Source organism: Palaemon carinicauda, chromosome 37 (genome assembly GCF_036898095.1).
Source record: "Palaemon carinicauda isolate YSFRI2023 chromosome 37, ASM3689809v2, whole genome shotgun sequence".
NCBI lineage: Eukaryota > Metazoa > Arthropoda > Malacostraca > Decapoda > Palaemonidae > Palaemon > Palaemon carinicauda.
The window spans coordinates 50931060-50951560 of record NC_090761.1 but is presented as its reverse complement, the minus strand read 5'-3'; the positions used below and the strand labels follow the sequence as shown (position 1 = coordinate 50951560).

At 45.1% G+C, this 20501-nt stretch overlaps 1 protein-coding gene across 1 annotated transcript in view; it reads right to left on the bottom strand.

The window, feature by feature from the left end:
• The window catches only part of Dcps (Decapping enzyme, scavenger), a 178582-nt gene extending 159642 nt beyond the window's left edge, over positions 1-18940 (bottom strand). Inside the window, exon 1 of the mRNA XM_068361202.1 lies at positions 18752-18940. Within this exon, the coding sequence (XP_068217303.1) occupies positions 18752-18810 (59 nt within the window). The 5' untranslated portion in view covers positions 18811-18940. The remainder of the gene's footprint in view (positions 1-18751) is intronic.
• Between the last annotated feature and the right edge of the window lie 1561 nt (positions 18941-20501).

The following is a 20501-nucleotide window of genomic DNA, read 5'->3' as shown; positions in this document are numbered from 1 at the left end:
ATTATCGGGTAAGTTTAATATTGAAAAATAAAATATTTTAAGACTAACAACATTAAAAGAAATATTTCCTATATAAACTTTAACAAAACAAGAGGAAGAGAAATCAGATAGAATAGTGTGCCTGAGTGTACCCTCAAGCAAGAAAACTCTAACCCAAAACAGTGGAAGACTATGGCACTACCCAAGACTAGAGAACAATGGTTTGATTTTGGTGTATCCTCCTAGAAGTGTCTCTTCTACCCTTACTAAGAGGAAAGTAATTCACTGAACAAATACAGTGCAGTAGTTAACCTCTTGAACGAAGAAGAATTGTTTAGTAATCTCAGTGTTGTCAGTGTATGAGGAGAGGACAGAGGAGAATCTGTAAAGAATAGGCCAGACTATTCGGCGTATGTGGTGACATAGCCTATGTACCCTGGTCTTCCACTGTCCTGAGTGGAGATCTCTTGCTTGAGGGTACACTCGGGCACACTGTTGTATCTAGTTTCTCTTCCTCTTGTTTTGTTCAAGTTTTTATAGTTTATGTAGGAGATATTTATTTCAATGTTTTTACTGTTCTTAAAATATTTTAATTTTCCTTATTTCCTTTCCTCACTCGGCTATTTTCCTTGTGGGGGCCCCTGGGCTTATAGCATCCTGCTTTTCCAACTAGGGTTGTAGCTTAGCATTTAATAATAATAATAATAATAATGTGTACACAAAGAGAAAGAACCGTAAGCCGAGAGAAGGATCAAATGTAGTACTGTCTGGCCAGTCAAGGAACCCATAACTCTCTGGTGGTAGATCCATCTGATAACACTGGTTGCAGGGTAGGGGCATTTCATGGTCTAACAAGGCCAGAACAAAAGGTGTTCTATAGGTACCTTTTTCACTCTACTAATGCTTAGAAAAAGTCTGCAGATCCAGTCTCAAGTGTTACGCTCTTCTTATGCAAGGCTGTAGCGCCAGACCAGGACAGAAAAGCATGTCATCCTGATCACTAGTCGCGTCTTGGAGGGGAGAACAAGGACTCCAACCGGGAGCTGTGGATGGCTCTTGGCTTCCAACTCTGGGACTTAAACCTGGAGCTGTGGACGGCCCTCTGTTCTGGATGTTGTCCAAGAACTCCGGAACAATGATAAAGGAGACCTTCCATCCCTCCAAATGACTTGTGACTTACAAGATGGCATGGAGCTCGCCTACTCTTCTCCACTGCCAAGGCAAGCATGAAGACAATCTTGACTGTCAGATCCCTGTCTGTTGCTCTCCTCAAAATTTGTATGGCGGTTGCTCAAGCAAGCTGAGAACTCTTGTGACATCCCACATCAGAGGTTTGAGCTCTCTGGGAGAACAAGACTGCTTTAATCTTCCCATGAGCATTAACAATTCCAGGAAGGGAACAAGTCTAAGCCCTTTATTGCGGAGACTGAGAGGAGCATATTCAGACAGAGGTAAATGAGGAAATCAGGGATGAATTGAAGAGAGGCCCTGAATGAAGAAATACCCCTTCTGCAGCACTAATTGTATAAGATGGCCCGGTTTCCTTGGTAGACAACAGCAATGGATCTTTGCAGGTATCTAGACATCTTTGCAGTGTAATGCACAAAGCCTTTTGCACAGAGGAGATACTGGATAGTAGCCACCCGTGAAGTAACAGGGATACCACTGAGCTGCGGTACCTTTGCAGATGGGGCTGACAGAGAAAATTGGATCATTGGGGGAGTTCTCTCGGTACCTTTGTGAGATGCATAAATAAACCTGGAAATTATTTAGCGTGTAGCCACTCGGTAGCCATCACGGTCATCTTGACATTCGATGTCGTCATCAGCCCGTTGATCAATGGAGGTTTCGGGTACAAGAGTGGCAAGGCATAAGCATCCATGTTGTCCCAGGGATGTTGGAAGGCATCCTTCATCACTATTGATGGATCCGGAACCAAAGTAAAACACTGAAAACTTCTTGTTCAGTCTGAATAGAAAGAAGCCTTTATGCCATGCAAGGAAGTAAGAACTATTGCGACCCTACTACTTGTCCCAGGTAACAGACCTTGTTGGCTAGAACATTCTTGTAGCCTGGAATGAACCTTGCTGATATCTTTACTACATTGTCAAATGCCAAAGTATGCGCTTGTTTCACAGCTCGTTAAAGGCTTTTTAAACAGTTTTTCCTTGCTTGTTGGCATAGGGCACTATGGTAGTGTTGTTGCTCATCAACGTTATTAATTGCCCTATCAAACTGTTGGAAAGTTTGCAATGCTAGATGCACTGCTTGCATTTCCGACCGGTTGATGTGCAGGTTTCCTTCTGTAATCCACAATCTCGAAGGGGTTAGGTGCGTCTGTGAACAGCAGCATCTCCAGAGGTTTAGAGGATTGGTGGTAGCTGCCTGGTAACACTTCAAAAATCACTGAAATGATTGCTGGTGGAGACGGCCCTTGGGCACGAGTTTCTCCGACAACGAAAATGTCCGAGAAGACAATGACACCGACACCCAAAGTGGTTGTACAGTACATTATGATTAAAAATGGTTGCTCTTACTTCTCGAGTCTATTGATACGATTATCTGATGGAAAGACTTGCTGTTGCCGTGTCTATTAGTGTTCCCAGGTATTGCATTATCTGCTTAGGTGGGAGACTTGGCTTCTTCCGATTTATCACGATCCCCAGATTGTGGCAAATTGCTAGAAATCTGTCCAGATCCTGGAGCAATTAATACATGGAGCACGACAGGAGTAATCTGTTGTTGAGAGACCTCAAAAGACGAATCCTGTTCAAGTTGGCTCAAGATGAAACAAGTGTGAATGCACTCATTAACATTCTAGGGGCAGTAGACAGTCTGGACCACATGGCTTTGAACCTGTACATGACCCTCATAAGGATGAGGTGGAGGTTTTTCCTGGTGGACAGATGGATCGGTATCTGGAAATATTCGCCCTTCAGGTCCCCAGCAAGCATGAAGTCTGTACTGCAATGTATTTGCCGTCTCCAACTTGAACAACAAACTTGTTCAGGGAAGAGATATCGATGACCAGATACCCTCTGGTCGATTTCTCAACATGCAAAAGTAAACTGTAAAAGCCTGGAGAACCATCTTGGATGACTTCTGGCACATTCTTCTCCATTATTTCAGCGAGTGAAGGCAAGTCTAGGAAATATATTAGTGTGAGATAGGGGAGGGCGAGAGGTGATGAAAGGAAGCGGTATGCATCCCTGAAGGCTTTCATCACCCAACTTACTTTTCTGTGTTACTGCCACATTGCCAAACGGCTGGACAGGCATCCTCCCCAACCAACGGAAACTGGAGGAGGCGATTGCGGACTTCAGTGTCCTCTTCCTTCCTCCTTTTACCGCCCTTCCTGGTGTGGCCAGGTTGGGATGAAAGAGAAGGTCATTGTCCCTGCCCTGCCTTGAGGTGGAAGGTGCTGGAGTGGCAAATATAAATCTGATGGCCTTTTTCAGCACTCACTTCAGGGATTGGGTTGAGGATGCCCTTACAGTGGTTGCCTTCGAACAGCCTTAGGCCCTTGAAGGTGACTGCTCGATAGATTAGGAAATCATATCATGCTTTTCTCTAATTTCTGAATATTTTAAATAGTATAGATGTCCTGCGTGAACAGGGCCAAAACATCCAGCTTTGGGATGAGTATTTCCTCCTGCCCCACTTGACTGGTAAAGTGTGAATCCATAACATCCCTCCGCTTCAGGACCCAATTTGCCCACTAGTTTGCTGACTGGTGCACCAGGTAAGTCCCAACCTTCGTGCTAGTGAGGACTAAATCTGTGTATTTCTTCTTCTGGTTTCTCTGTTTTTCATATACTGTATGTATATACACACAAACGCTCAAATTAATTATTGTAATATGACGAATTTTGAGGTTATTCATATTTTTCCCAACTATACGACCACGAGTCCTTCACATAGGAGAATGATAACAACAAAGCAGGAAAACGGGGTGTGGGTAGTTGGCCAGTGGTTACCTGCCGAGAGCGGATTGTACTGGATTATAAAATCTAGGTCTCTAAGGCCATTCAGCAAGGTCCACTGCATTCTCACTGAGTAGTCACTTTGATTGCAGCTGGGATTTTCTAAGGGTTGATGATGACAGGAAAGTATGGGTAAAGGGCTCTAGTTTGTATAGTTAGAAAAATACAAATTACCTCCAAATTTGCCATTTGTTCCAAATACAAATCATCGCCCTTTACATAGACTCATCCTTAGGTGAACTCGCTGGAAAACTAACCCTGGGATTCCTAAACTCGGAGCTTGTAGGTCACACGAGTGGTTCAGGTGCCTTACACCTTGTGCATCAGTGATGTGACTACCAGCAGGTCCATGGCCCATGCAATAAAGGACCCTGTGGAGAAAATCTGTGTCATAACAGTGAGCTAATCAAGTAGCAGTAGTATCTCGGTTCACACTTGTGGCATATGTAAAGTAATACCTTTGGCTGGTTACACCTTCCACTTCGTAAGGGGTGTGTGGATTGACACTTTCATACCATGTAATAGAAAAGTCCCCAGATCGTGACATGGAGGGAGCACCCTCAGCACCTCTGTAAGCCGATATAAAAGGTCTGGAAACCATTTTGCATGGTGCCACATTGGAGCTATGAGGGTTTTTGGATGCCCTTACCTTGTTGAATAAACTTCTTATTAGGCAAAAGGGGGGAACACGTAGACATCTATGTTATCCCACAGTTGTTGGAAAGCCTCGTGCCAAAGAGCTTGGGGATCTGGTACTGGCGAGCAGTACATCGGAGGCTTGTTGTCCACAGACGTGAAAAGGTCGACTGTTGGTAAAGCCCACAAAGAGACTCTGTTGGTTACCTGACGATTCAAAGACCACTCGGAGCCTACTACAGTATCTGATTCACTCTGCTCAGATTGTCCGTGAGAAAATTTTTTTTTGCCTAAGATGAAATGGGCTAATAGGGTCACCGAGTTGTCTTCCATCCATCTTAGCATTTCATTAGCTTGCTGGCATAGGTGGTTTGAAAAGGTACCTCCTTGTTTGTTTATATACGCTACTACCGTGGTGCTATTGCCCATCAATACCACGAAGTGTCCTGAAAACTGTCGAAATTGCTGGAGGGCCAGAAAGGCTACCCTCATTTCCAGGAGGTTTGTGTGTACATGTTGCCTGGACTCGGACCAGAGTCCGGAGGCTGTGTGATGCGTCTGTGAAGAGCATCAATTTTGTGGGGGGGAGAGAAGACCTAGCCCTATGGGGAGATTGGCATCTAATGCCCACCACCTCAGGTCTTCTCTTTTGTTTGGGCTCTACCCTTGTGCTGAGCCGAACTAGACTTCAGCTGCCACTGAAGAGACCGTATGCATAGCCGTCAGTTGGTCACCAGGAGCTCTAAGGAGGACAGGTGCTATATCTAACGGAACCACCGATGTGCTGGTAGCGAATCCAGAAGCAAGAAGGGGCTTGCCACCTTCTTTAGTCTCTATATTCTGCTGTCAGACTTTGCGTAGTCTAGTGTCTCGAAGCATTCCTATGTATACAGTGTACCAGTTTTTGCAATGGCTGCAGTGATGACTTTTTGAGACTTACTGTACTTCAATTCCCAGATAGTGGCATAACTCGAGAAGTCTGTCTCGGTGTTGGAGAAGGGTTGCCACTGAGTCAGCTAGAATCAGCCAGTTGTCCAAGTATCTTAACAGATAAATGCTGTTCTTGTGAGCCCAGGTTGACACTAGGGAGAAAGCCCTTGTGAAAACCTGTAGTGCTGTGGACAGGCCGAAACACAGCATCTTGAACTGGTATTAGTGATCGTCTATGATGATATCTAAATACTTCCTTGATGACGTATGGACTGGGGTCTGGAAGTAAGCGCCCTTTAAATCTAATGTAATCGTGAAGCCCTCGGGTTTGACAGCCTGTCTGACTGTGTTTGCCATTTCCATCCTGAACCAAGTTTGTTTGATAAACTTGTTCAAGGAGGAGAGGTCAATGACTGGTCTCCAGCCTCAAGATGCCTTCTCTACAAGAAAGAGCCAACTGTAGAAGCCTGGAGACCCGTCAAGGACCTCTTGGTTAGTGCCCTTCTCCAGCATGGTCTGGACTTTGGTCCTGAGGGTCTGTTCCTTCATGGAACACTTTGTGTAGGAACTCGATGGAACTGGTTGTTGCATCAAGGGAGGGAGAGATAGGGTGAACGGGACATGGTAACCTGCCCGTAGTAAGGAGACCGTCAAAGGATCGGCCCTGTGTGCAAATCACCTTTGCAAGCATTCTCCCACTGGTGGACAAATGGGAGCAATGCCCTCCTTAGTGGGATTGTCCACGTCCAACTCCTCTTCCTCCTTTGCTTCCCTTGGGAGCACCTGAACTTCTGGCATCCCCTTGAGATCTTGCAGGAGGAAGTCTCTGAACTGGAGGGGCTGTTGCATAGGGTTGCATTGTCATTGCCCTGGCTAGCCTTTCTCCAATGATCTGCCACCTTTTCAATGTCCTCTACATTGAACAGTGAGGGTCTTTCCATAGAGAGGTATGTAATTTTTAGTACTTACACTTTTGACACTTACTTGTGGAACTTGTCAATCACTGTGTTACGTCGTTTCAAGACCCAATTGGAACACAGCTTCACTACCTGGTGGGCCAGGAACTCAATGGTGCTCATTCCCAAGAGCAAGAAGGTTGACATAGCCTCCCTCGTATGCTCTTAGGATCAGTCTTCCATCTTGAAGAGGTAACCCACTGAGCCTAGCTATAGATTTAGCCACAAAGTAGCCTGCATGGCATATTTTGCAAAGCTTTCCTTGTTTAAGGCTTCACTCGTTGAAAACCTCACAGGTAAGACTACCAGGTTCTGGTATGTCATACCCCTGGTCAGAGGAACTATCGCCAAGTCAAGAGTTAACGCTACTGGTGCTTCCTGTATGATCTCATAATATTTCCTCTGCTAAACATACGTAGAAGGGAGGAGTTTTACTGAGTTGCTTGTCCAAAAGAATTGGGAGCCTCCAGCGATTTGAGAGTATGCCTTCTTCTTGGCACCTTTCAACACCCTCTCCCAGGGCAACGTCACGCTGGTTTTAGTGGGTATCTGTGTGCCGTACAGAAGGTCTAAGACGGTATCTTTACCTTCAGGGGGGAGGTCGTCTAGCCTGTTGATAGCCCTGATATACCAAAAGACCCACCAAAAAAAGTGAGCTGCCTCATTCTGCTCAGAAGCAGATATCTTTGGGCTCGCATCTCTATGCAGCCTCTCCTCATGCCCTGAATCTGGATTGGGGTCTTCCACCCATGAGCTTGTACCCATAGTAGCTCGGTGTGTAGGTTGTCGTCGTAATCCCGTTGATTGGCAGGGACTCTTGAACTCGAGGGGAGATCCCTCTGCCGTTGTCTCTGAGGTTCGTAATGAACTAGGCATGCTTTGCCCTTTAATCGATGCCACAGCCCTCAATGCCCCGTTCTTAGGAACTGTTTTCGTATCCTTCCTCTCCCTAGAACAAGATACGAATCCTGAGAGTAAAGGGATCCTCTTTTTGCCCTCCTTAGATTTGGATGGGCTCGAAACGCATGTGGTTGGAGTATTGCGAGAAGACTAGAATGTCTCTAAGGGGGCGGAGGGTCCTGGACAGGCCAGATGACCTCATTCGGAGACAGACGATAGTTATCAGTCCGGGAGATCTCCCTCGGTGATCTTGAGCCCCTGCTGGTTCGAGAGTGAAATGTGTCGCTAGGGAGATTGCTTGTCTTTGTCGCCTCCTCTCCTTTCGAGATATTATTGGAGCTACAGTAACTCTAATCTAGAGAAGTCCGGTTCTAGCTTCCTAGGGTCCTCATCTAGAAGTCTGCATTCCTTGATTGGTCGTAAGGGGGAAATGTCTGGAGGTGGCTGTTGTTCTTGAGGTTGTATTGGCACCATGTTCCTTCGTCTCGGGTCAGATGGAGGGGAAGCATACATCAGGGAACTCAATGCTTCTAGCGGAATCGGCCGAATGCTCGTTGTTGCTACTAACACATTCGGATTGTTCTCCGGATTAACACGAGTGGTACTGGCTACCACTTGCTGGACTCCTCTAACCATTTCGTGGAATCATGGCATTGCCTTGCTGAAGGACACCTGTCGGGGCACCTTGAGAGAACTCGTGCTCTGCAGTTCATTTCTAAGGAGCTCACTGTGGCAGACCTTGTGACCTGTCGTCATCTCTCCTGGGAGGAATGCACTTACACTTTGCTGAGTTAAGGCGCATAGGTAAACTCTTGTGTTCTGCTCTAGATGTATGAACCTGGATTCATGGATGAGCTACTGTACTGATGGAAGGTATTATCTTGGCGAGCGCACTCTCCTTTCCTGGTAAACAAGTGGTCGTGAGGTGGCATTCCCTCGCTCGTGATTGCGTGACAAAGTAAGGCTTGAAATCGGATGTCTTTACGAACGCTCATGTTCGCGTAGATCATCGTTGGTGTGAGAAGCTCGCCCTCGCATCTCAACAAGTGGATGGGTACGAGATGACGCATATGGCTTTATCTATAAACTGCGGTCTACTCTGTCATGAGAGTCAACCTGATCACGTGCTGGAGTTGGCGAACACTCTGGTTTATATAAGGTCTCGTAGGAGAGAGCTCTTGCTCGATTCCGGTTTACCTGCAGGAGCTAGGCGAGCAGTCCTGCATGATCCAGCTACAGGGACTGGACCAAGAACGCTGGATGATGAGAAGATTCCAAGGAGCATGACGGCGAAGGATCGCAGCTGTGTCCAGCCTACGCACTACCTCGTCCTCTTACTCTGACGGGCTAGAAAAAAGTATGGACGAATCCAAAACCCTTTTTGTCACACCACACGGAGGAGATCACTCAGGGGAAGACCTAACTCGTGAACAAGAAAGATGCTCCCCTTGAGAAGGGCAGGACAATACTTCGGACTTTGCAAACCTTCTGCAGGTTGAGCATACTTGGGTTGAGGGAGAATGTCATCGTCAGCGTGTTGACGAGCATGACAAAGGTCAAGCTCTCGGTCGGCCATATGTAGCCTTTCCGACTGAGCACTCTGGGGAGTACTAGTCCAAACCTGTTCTTGCACAAGTGCTGAGGCTGCATATGCAAATGGTAACAGAACAGGCGAAAAGACAGAACCAGGTCAGGATATTAGACTTTACCGATGCAATATCTTTAGAGTATCAGGGAGGAAGACCGAGGTCAACCTCTGAGGAAGGCCATATATGCTTCCCCTGTGCCCCTAAACAGATCAGCTCTAGGAGACCTTCCTTGGATCGAGGACCTGCAATCCCTAAGGAAGGCCAAAAATGAACGACGTCATCAAGGGAGAAATACTCGCCTTTGGCAGAGGGCAGCGCCACTTCGGGAAAAGTACTCCCCTTTGGCAGAGGGCAGCGCCGCATCACTAGGAGGAGCAGTGACGTTCTCTAAGCCCAAGGGCTGCCCATGGGTCAAATGGCTACCGCTTCTACTTGATCGTTCCCCACAGGAGACCGAGCAAGCAGAAGTCACATGGAGAGATTGAGATAATGAAGAAGGAAGTCGAGGTTTCTTTGCCTTCGAGGATGACCCCGAAGGTGAAGAATCCCTCTTGGATTTATTCTTGCGCCATCTGCCAAGTCTCTCCCACTAGGAGGATGGCCACTCCTGACACTGTGCAAGGTGAGTCCTGCCTACAAGTGTGTCCTCTGCAGGCAGGGCACATGGAGTAAGGGTCAGTCTCGATCGCGGACATGAAAGTGCCGCAATGGTGCCCCCTCAGGTCCTGGACCCTGCATGCTGAACCTCATCAGCAACAGTCACACCTGCAAAGGGAAAAAGAGAAAAAGATTAGTCAAACATCCAGTTAAAGGTTTTAACAGTAGAGAGACAGTATCCACTCTCAACTGAGCCAAAAGTAATAGTGACGAAAGAACATAAGTGTGTATGTGATTGGGGTAGCCGGTACTAACCCCTACCCACCCCAGCTAACTAGCGGTGGAAAGTTATACCTCACTGAAAGTCTTACAGCTAGTTTTTGGGCTTCGCCGAAAGTATATTCCCTATAAAGAGTGAAAGGATTTGTATTTAGTGATATAACAAACAAGGTTTTGTTCAGTATCTGATAATACAAGGCCATTCTAGGCCTAAAATCTGCATTCTTCTGCTCTGTTTGCCCTTCCCCGATGTTCTTTCATCTAGATTACTGAGGAGTAGGCCTAAAATAGGTAAAAACCTTCCTCCATCTAAATGTAAAAATGATATTTTCATAATAAAATAAATTTTTGAATATACTTACCCGCTGGTTATATAAAAGAGCTGAAGTCCCTGACGCCAGGGCAGAAAATTCAAATCTCGCGCTATCGAAGATACGCCAGGTGTACCAACCGCACCCTAGCGGTAGAACAGGTGGAACTACACACCAACTCCAGTTCTTCCATGCCTCATAGCCATACCATAGGTAGTCTCTAGAGGGGAGGAGGGAGGGTGTTAAATTTATATAACCAGCGGGTAAGTATATTCAAAAATTTATTTTATTATGAAAATATCATTTTTAAATATAAAACTTACCCGCTGGTTATATAAAAGAGCTGATTGACACCCCTTGGTGGCGGGTCAGAGACAGCTACATACAGAAAATTCACTTAAGGGTTACATACAATAAACTTAAGCAGTTCTCACCTGATAAGGAAGCTGACAGCAATGATACTCTGCCTCATTTCGTCCGCTATCCTTAAGAGATCCAGTAATCCACTCGGGCTGAAAATCTCTAGGAGCTGTCAAACGGTACAAACACCTATAACATGACAGGACCTCAACCAATACCCTTGTTCCGGGTGCACTCAAGGAACAAAATGACCACCTAGCCAAATCAAAGATTGCGGAAGACTGACGCCCAATCTCCACAAACAACCATAAAAAACGAGTTCCAAGAGATAGAAAAGGGGTATTAGGAAAAAAGGGAACGTAGTGGTAGATCATTCACCTACTATCGCATTAGCAGCTATAAAAGGACCCAACGTAAAAAGGTCCTCATAGCGAGTCTGAACATTCTTCAAATAATGGGATGCAAAAACAGACTTACTTCTCCAAAATGTTGTATCCATCAGACTTTGCAGAGAACGGTTCTGTTTAAAGGCCACTGAAGTCGCTACCGCTCTGACTTCATGTGTCTTGACTTTGAGGAGCCTCTGATCCGACTCATCACACTGAGCATGAGCTTCTCGAATCAACAATCTAACGAAAAAAGACAAGGCATTCTTGGACATGGGCATCGAGGGTTTCCGAACTGCACACCACAGAGCGTCTGAGTTACCTCTCAGATTCTTAGTTCTGTCCACATAACAACGTAGAGCTCTAACTGGACAGAGAACCCTTTCCAATTCATCGCCAGCCAAATCCGAAAGGTTAGAAATCTCGAAGGATTTGGGCCATGGTCGAGAAGGGTTTTCGTTCTTGGCCAGAAACCCCAGTTGCAAAGAACAAATGGCTTTCCCATTCCGAAAACCAATGTTCTTGCTTAAAGCGTGAACTTCACTAACTCTTTTCGCAGTGGCGAGGGTAACTAGAAAAAGGGTTTTCAAGGTTAAGTCCTTAAATGAAGCCGAGTGTAAAGGCTCAAATCTGTCACTCATGAGAAATTTAAGGACAACATCCAAATTCCAGGCGATGGGAGCCGTTTGAATCATCTTGGTCGTATCAAAAGACCTAAGTAAATCTCGTAGATCCTTATTATCAGAAAGGTCTAGGTTCCTGTGTCGAAAAACCGTCGCCAACATACTCCTGTAACCTTTAATAGTTGATGACGAGAAGTTATGCTTAGTTTTAAGGTCCAAGAAAAAATCTGCTATTTGGGAAAGCGATGTACTGGAAGAGGAAATCGCGTTAGTTCTACACCATTCCCTGAACAACTCCCACTTGGACTGATACACCTTGATGGTTGAAGACCTTCTTGCCCTTGCAATTGCCTTGGCTGCCTTCTTCGAAAATCCTCTAGCTCTAGCGAGTTTTTCGATAGTCTGAAGGCAGTCAGACGTAGAGCTCGGAGGTTTTGATGATTTCGGGCCAAGTGAGGTTGTCTGAGAAGATCGGGTCTCATGGGAAGGCTTCTCGGGACATCCACCATCCATTCCAGTACCTCTGGAAACCAGCTCCTTGACGGCCAGAACGGAGCTATCAGTGTCATTCTGGTCTCCTCGTGTGAAACGAACTTCTGAATCACTTTGTAAAGGATCTTGAACGGAGGAAAGGCATAAACCTCCATGTGTGACCAGTTCATCAGAAAAGCGTCTATGTGAAAAGCTTCGGGATCTGGAACCGGAGAGCAATAACACTCTAGTCGTTTGGTCTTCGCGGTGGCAAAGAGATCCACGAGAGGTCGACCCCATAACCGCCACAGACTCTTGCAGATGTCCGGGTGCAGAATCCATTCTGTGGAGAGAACCTGACCTTTCCTGCTGAGTCTGTCTGCGCTCACATTGTTGACTCCCTGGATGAACCGCGTCAAAAGAGTCACCTTCCTTTCCTCCGCCCAGATGAGGAGCAGTCTTGCAATCTCGAACAGAGGCCAAGAGTGGGTCCCGCCTTGTTTCGCAATATAGGCCAGAGCTGTCGTGCTGTCCGAATTGACTTGGACTACCTTGCCCCTGATCTGCTTTTCGAAGCCGATGAGAGCCAGATGAATAGCTAAAAGCTCTTTTTGATTGATGTGGAGAGAGGTTTGCTCTACCGTCCAAGTCCCCGAAAGTTCCTGCTTCTCTAGAGTGGCTCCCCACCCCGAGTTGGAGGCGTCGCAACACAACACGAGGTTTGGGTTCCTCTGAAGTAAAGACAAGCCTTCTTTCAGTCTGGGCTCGTTGTTCCACCATTGAAGATGAGACTTGATGGAAGTCGAGATGGGAATGCAATCCCTGTCGAGGCTGTCCCCTTTCTTCCAATGGCGGTTGAGATGAAACTGAAGAGGACGCAAGAACAACTTCCCCAGGGTCACGAACTTCTCTAACGACGAGAGAGTCCCCAGAAGGCTCATCCAATCTCTGACGGAGCAAAGATCTCTCTTCAGGAACGTTTGTACTTTTAGGAGGGCTGCTTGGATTCTCACCGACGACGGAAAAGCCCGAAAACTCCGACTGTGAATCTCCATCCCCAAATAAAGAATCTCCTGGGATGGAATGAGTTGTGATTTTTTCGAGCTCACCAGGAGACCCAGTTCTCTGGAGAGATCCAAAGTCATCTTGAGGTCCTTCAAACAACAATCGGCTGAGGAGGCTCTTATCAGCCAATCGTCCAGATACAGAGAGGCCCTGATTCCCCTCGAATGCAGCATGCTTGCCACGTTCAGCATGATCTTGGTGAACAATAGAGGAGCCGTGCAAAGTCCGAAACAAAGAGCCCTGAACTGGAAGACCTTGTTTCCGTCCATGAACCTCAGATAACGTCTGCAGCTGGGATGAATCGGAAGGTGGAAATAGGCATCCTGAAGATCTAAAGAGACCATCCAATCGTCCTTCCTCACAGCTGCCAGAACTGTTTTCTGAGTCTCCATGGTGAACGTCGAGTTTTGGACGTAACCATTGAGCACACTTACGTCCAGAACCGGTCTCCACCCCCCGGAACTCTTGGGTACTAGAAAAAGGCGGTTGTAAAACCCCGGAGACGTAACATCTTGCACTTCCTCTATTGCTCGTTTCTCTAATAAAAGAGACATCTGTAGAAGCATGGCTTGTTTCTTGGGACCCTCTCTGTATTTGGGCGAAAGATCCACTGGATCTGTGACTAAAGGAGGATTGGTCAGGAAGGGGATCTTGTAGCCTTCCTTTAACACCTGGAAGGACCAGGGGTCCGCTCCATTCCTCTCCCAAGCCTCCCAAAAGTGAGTCAACCTGGCCCCCACTGCTGTCTGAAGGAGAGGGCAGTCAGACTTTACCTCGGCCGGACTTGCCCCCTCTGCCTCTAGGTTTCCTTCCTTCTGGTTTAAAAGAGCCTCTCCCAGAGGGCTTCCCACGAAAGGACTGAGGACGAAACCCAGAAGAAGATTCCTTAGGTTTTCGAGAGGAGAAAGACGGAGGCAAAACTTTCCTAGTCGAATGAGTAACTAAGTCATGTGTGGCCTTCTGAGTGAGAGCAGTAGCCACCTCGCCCACTAATTCCTGAGGAAATAAAGAATTAGACAAAGGTGCGAAAAGAAGGCCTGTCTTCTGATAGGGAGACACTCCTGCGGAGAGGAAGGAGCACATCGTGGCCCTTTTCTTGAGAATTCCAGCTGTAAACAAGGCAGCAAGTTCGTTGGAGCCATCTCTCACACCTTTGTCCAAGCAGGACATCAAATGAACCAAACCACTAGTGTCCGTTTCCGTCATATCAGAGACCCTCTTACTCAAAGCCCCCAAAGCCCAGTCCAAAAAATTAAAAACTTCGAAGGCCCTGAAAAGACCTTTAAGCAAATGGTCGAACTCTGGAATGGACCACCAAATCTTCGTCTTCCTTAAGGCAAGACGACGAGAAGCATCTACCAAACTTGAAAAATCCCCTTGTGCAGAAGAAGGAAAACTCAAGCCCAACACTTCACCAGTCTCATACCACACACTAGATTTAGAGGCTAACCTAGCGGGAGGAAAGGCAAAGGCCGTCTTGCCAAAAGCTTTCTTGGAGTCCAACCAAGAACCCATTAACTTCAAGGCCCGCTTAGAAGATCGAGAAAGAACCATCTTGGTGTAAACTGGAACCTTAGTAGCTTTACCTAAGATGAATTCAGAAGGCGGAGAACGAGGGGCCACAGGGGTAAAAGAATCCGGGAAAATTCCAGTCAAAATAAGCATAAACTTGCGAAGGTCCACAGCATGCTGATAATGCTTCTCCTCCTCATTCTCAGAGACTTCCTCAATAGGATTATCCTCATCCGACTTTTCCTCTGGTTCGTCTTCTGGCAGTGCAGCAACAGCTGCAGCCTGAACCGAAGGAACAACGTCTGGATGGGACTGCCTGTCAAGGCCAACATCTGAGTCAATTTGGTGGGGAGAAGTAGAAGTAGATTGATGCGAAACACGGACATGTAGACGATCATCCTCAACCAACAACTGCTTAGACCGCTTAGAATTCAACTGTTGTTGAACAGAAGAACGCTTGAAATCAGAAGGTAACTGTTGAAGATCGCCGCGAGGTCGCGTAAAGTCCGAGGACTGTTGCTGCGAGCGATCAAAGGAGTCAGGATGTCGCCGCTGTAAACCAATGTTTTGACGCGCCGCGTCCAAAAGTTGTTGCCGCGGGCGATCCACTACTTCAAATTGTTGCCGCGTCTCGTCCACTTGTCGACGCCGACGCTCTTCCCCGCGACCAGAAAACGCAAACTGGTCAACCAAAACTCTCTGACGCGACTCATCAAAATCAACCTGGCGTTGAACACTGTGAATGGGAGACCGTCTAAGTGATAACTCGTCAAGGCCATATACCATCGAACGTTTGTGCGATAACTGGTCTGACATCGAACGCCCAGACACAACGCCAACACTTGGTTGATAAGAATCCATCAACGACGAGAGTTGTTCCTTCATAGACAAAAACGCAGTCCATTTCGGATCAACAGAACTCCTAGAAGGAAGATTCGCACTAATGTCACCACGCATTTCAGGGGAAGAAAGCCAATCCGATGGAAGAGGAGGTGCATGAATAGTTACAAGGTCCGAATCGGAAGGAATCATATCCGCACGAACACGGTGATCTGAACGTTTGGCCGGAGTGCAAGCGCTGGGAGAACGGAAACGTTCCGGTGAACCCCACGAACTACATCCTGGCCGCACCTCACTCCCCGACCCTTCATCGGAAGACGGGGATAACGTATAAACCTCACCTTTCCTACGATGAGGGTGAACGACCTGAGCTACGGCAACAGGAACGTTCGAGGGGACGTCTGCACGATTGATGATGCTTCTCGTTCCCTTAAGCCGTTCGACATTACTTCTCCCATGGGTTCGAGAGCTCGAAAGAGGTCTAAGGCTAGGTGAACGACAAGATCGTGCCGACGCACCCTCCGCAACACTAAACACATTATCAACACTTGTCACAACACCGAGAGAGTCACGATTCTTCGGTACCACATCAGACACTCGAGTCGACGCACCTTCCGCAACACTAACCACATTATCAACACTTGTCACAACACCGAGAGAGTCACGATTCTTCGGTACCACATCAGACACTGAAACACTTTCCACAGTTCCGATAGGATCACGGTTTTTCAATACCTTTAACTCTGAAAAGATAGTATTTCTATCGGCTGCTAAGGACTCAACTTTCTCACCAAGAGACAAAATAGCAGTAAACATGTCCTTCATAGTAGGTTCCTGATCTACCACCACAGGGGAAGGAACAGGATTAGGAACAGGTAAATTAGGTAAGGTTCTATCCACAGATCGGGAAGAACTACGCCTAAGTCTATCTCTCTCTAATCTCCTAACATAACGATCGTAAGTACCAAAATCATCATTAGTTAAGGAAAGACACTCATTACACCTATCATCTAATGAACAAAATTTACCCCTACATTTTACACAAATAGAATGAGGATCAATAGATCCATTAGGAAGTCGTGTACGACAACCCTCACTAACACACCTACGCTGAGCAGGGGAGGAGTCGGCCATTTTAAAGTTAACGTGAGAGACCGACAAGCAAAAAGTAAGGGAAAAAACAATAAAGAAAATCTCAAACAAAAAGATTTCAAGATAAGAACCAAGGAAAATTAATCAACGATAGCTTAAACTCAAAAAAGAACGTTGTACATCACCAAACAACTTCCCAAGAGAGTAAAAACACGAGAGCGAACTTCTGTATGTCAGTCAGCTATGACGGCAGAGAGAAGAACTGGAGTTGGTGTCACTGGTGTGTAGTTCCACCTGTTCTACCGCTAGGGTGCGGTTGGTACACCTGGCATATCTTCGATAGCGCGAGATTTGAATTTTCTGCCCTGGCGTCAGGGACTTCAGCTCTTTTATATAACCAGCGGGTAAGTTTTATATTTAAAAAACCAGAACAATTGGTTGTGATTGGAAAAAAAATTTACTAATTTTATTTATCAAAACACTATAATTTCAATACTCGGTACCCTCTGAAGGTACTCCTGGTTTATACATGAATACATGACATACTTGATAGGATGCCTAAAATTACATCAAAGATATAAAAAAACATCAGAACTTGTACCTAGATTCGGCCATGCATCACTTCCCATAAACAATGCCACCAGGCTAAACTTAAATCTATGGCCCTAAGGGCATTGGTAGGTCAAATAAATTTGTACTATAGACCCCTAACTTACCTACAGTACATCCCACCCCAGATATAAACTTTCAAGAATCCATCACCAGGACCATTTTATCTAATTACACTTTCCTCCTCCTGGAGCCTGGGGTCCAGCTTCAACACTCAGGTCCAGAATGGACAAGTTGCCAATTAAGTAGCCCTGCTGTAAAACAGTTAAAATTTTGTGGGTGATACAGCCTGGTGATTGGTCAGCATACCTCTAAGAGTAACAGTAAATGTCTTGGTATATGTTTGAGTTAAACTATGTTAGACTCCCACCCACTTTTTTTTTTATTGGGGGGGGGGGGCTATTTCATATTTTTATTGGGTAAAACATGTTAAAACAAAACACTGCTTCTCAATGCATTATCCATGCAAATGCATAAGTAAGAGAAAATGTTACTACTATTTATCAAGAAATATCCTAAAGAGGAACTGTTTCACAAATTTTTATCACCACCAGTTGCCTCTACCCTCAACAAGTCTAACTCACAGTATGTTCTGGTTCATGTAGACTAATCATAAGTGATTGATCTTGACCTACTACACCATCAACTACTGGTTCTAGCTAAGTTAAGTGCAGAAGCAAAGCAAAATATGTAACTTTTGTTCTATTGGTTTGGAAGTTTTCTTGGTATCGTAAGTGAGGTTTGACGATGGGTGTAGGGGTCATAGTAGCGACGCAGCCTGATAAGTTAAGAGTACTGGCCCGTAAGTTAGGGTAGGTGGGCATGGCTAATTACCTTTGCCAGCGAAGTTGGGAGGAGGTTATGTTTTCGCCCCTGTTTGTCAGTTTGTTTGTGAACAACTTCCTGACCCTAATATTACCCAGTGAGTAGTGAAACTTTCGGGGATTAATTGTTACGTTGACGTGGAAGTGATTCAATTTTTAAATTCCTAGGTTAAAAGTCAAAGGTCAAGGTCAAGCAAAAGGTCAACCAAAATAAGCCACAGAGGTCTGCACTTTGTATGCTTTTCTAGTTTAGACAGTTTCCCTTATTCTACTCATTGTCTTCCACCCAAATGAAACCTTAGAACATAAGCTAGTTACAACTCAAAAGAGCAATGGAAATAATAATGATGGAAATAACACTATGGGACATAAGAGCAACATGGATACGAGAGCATGGGGGAGAAGCCCTCACAGCAAGTAAACAAGGAAGACTCAGCAACGACGATAGGTTAGGTAGGTGTGGTTAGGTTAGACAACTTCCTCTATTCATACTACTCATTACTATTACTACAATCATCTCCCTTTTTGTGTTAATTCGCCCCCCAAAAAACTCCCGTTTTCCACTGGGATACCATAGACTACTTGTTTCTATAAGGGGGGGGGTGTAGGAAGACTGGTAACAGGTGGTATGGGCAAATATTCATGGTCCAAAATGAATAATAGGCCTACACATGATATTCACTTGAGAAAAATATATGAATCCCAAGGTTATTTGGCTAGAAACTAAAGTATCATATATTCAACAAGAGGAGTAGCTTGCACATGCTCTGCAACTTATAATCATATGAATATTCAACTTACAAAATTACCTTGACTTTGCATCTGTAAATGATAAAAAAGGTAGACCTACTGCTTCACAACAATCCATCCTGAAGTCTTGATATACACAAAGTCGACTAATCCATTTCCAATTATGGCCAAGACACTGATGATTGAACTTGAACACTGATTGATAACTGAAGAGTCTAGTAGTTAATTAAACATGCAATTGCATTATTGCAACAGAATCACAGACGAGAAAACGCACGAATGCATTAACGCCATCTGTTGCCAATATCCCATACTAAGGAAGGAACGCAAAAGCCCACGGAAATTCGCCCCAGGTTCAGGTCTTCCCTTAATTGTCATTGAGCCAAATGGGTAAAAAAAATGTAGAGCTTATATTGATTTAATTGTCTATGGCAGTAGGTAATGTTCACCATATCAGAGACTGTAATCCTCTTAAAATGGAATTGAAAGACACCACTGTCCCCAACGATTGATCATATGGATTCATTTGAATAGTCATCCAAACCTTCACCTCATGTAGGATTAAACACGCTGCTCCTCTTTATAAAATAATGACGTAGTTTTCACAGTATAGCTAATTGCAATATGGTCAAATAAAGGTCATGCCGCTACAGAAATTAATGTTTCAGTAATGCAATTAGTACTTAACAGCTCCTCTACAATTAGGCTTAGGCCTACTGTTAGAAAAATCTGTTACACCAATTATATGAAGGCAGTGTTGATGTTAAAATATTTTCTATCACTGTACATGTGGATGCTACAGGAACCGGAGGCCCTGATAAAGTAGCCACATATGTAATGTATTAGGTTGAAGAAAGACCAATTCTTGTCAGTGATACTTTATTATAAAAAAAAAAAAAAACACTATTTCTTTATTCTGGCGAATATTTGTGGAGGGCTAAATCTTAGAATAAAAGATTAGAAAATGCTGATTTGGAGTGCTCATCATGAATAAAACTTACATGAAGGTACATACTATTATATTACTGTTATTACTTATTGATGGATTTCAAAAGGGGTTAAATCCTTGGTCCTTCACTGATACTTAAAAGATTTAAAATTGAAGCCACTCATGAATGACAGAGCCAAGGGACAGTGGCATTGCCCTATAAAGTGTGTGTGTGAAGATTGTCATGCCTCATGCAAGGCACAGGCTCTTGCGTTGGCAGGCCGCAAGGCCCTATCAAGGACTGACCATATTTTCATATGAACAGCCCCTCTCCACCCAAGCAAGGACCAAGGAGGGACAGGCAATGGCTATCAGCAGATAGACCCCCACCCCAAACACACCATCCTTAGCTCACTAGGATGGTGAGGTTGCAGCGACCAACGATTAAACAGAATGGGCCCCTTATGTATTTTTTCATAAAATTGGATCATGTGTGTCAGTTCACAATTAATAACGTTGTCAGCTGTATAATCACACTGGCAAACAAACAGATCTAAAGAAAAAATAACCACAATTGATGGAATTATGACGTAGAAAACATCAAAATGTGTAATGGATTCCTGTATTATTTTACAACTGCAATCAAATACAAGTTATGAAATCTTTGTGATTAGATGTTACTTTTCTAGTTGCAGAGAAATTCAAAATTTGGTTAAGTATCTCACTGCAATCACTATATTACAGAAGCACTTGCAATTTAACACAATTTTCTTCATTGTCATTTCCATCCCTAAGCTTAACGGATGGGGGCTGAAAATTATAGTCAGACTCCGTTCTGAGATAAGTTCCAGGCGCTCTATAGATCTTAGTCTATAGTCCAT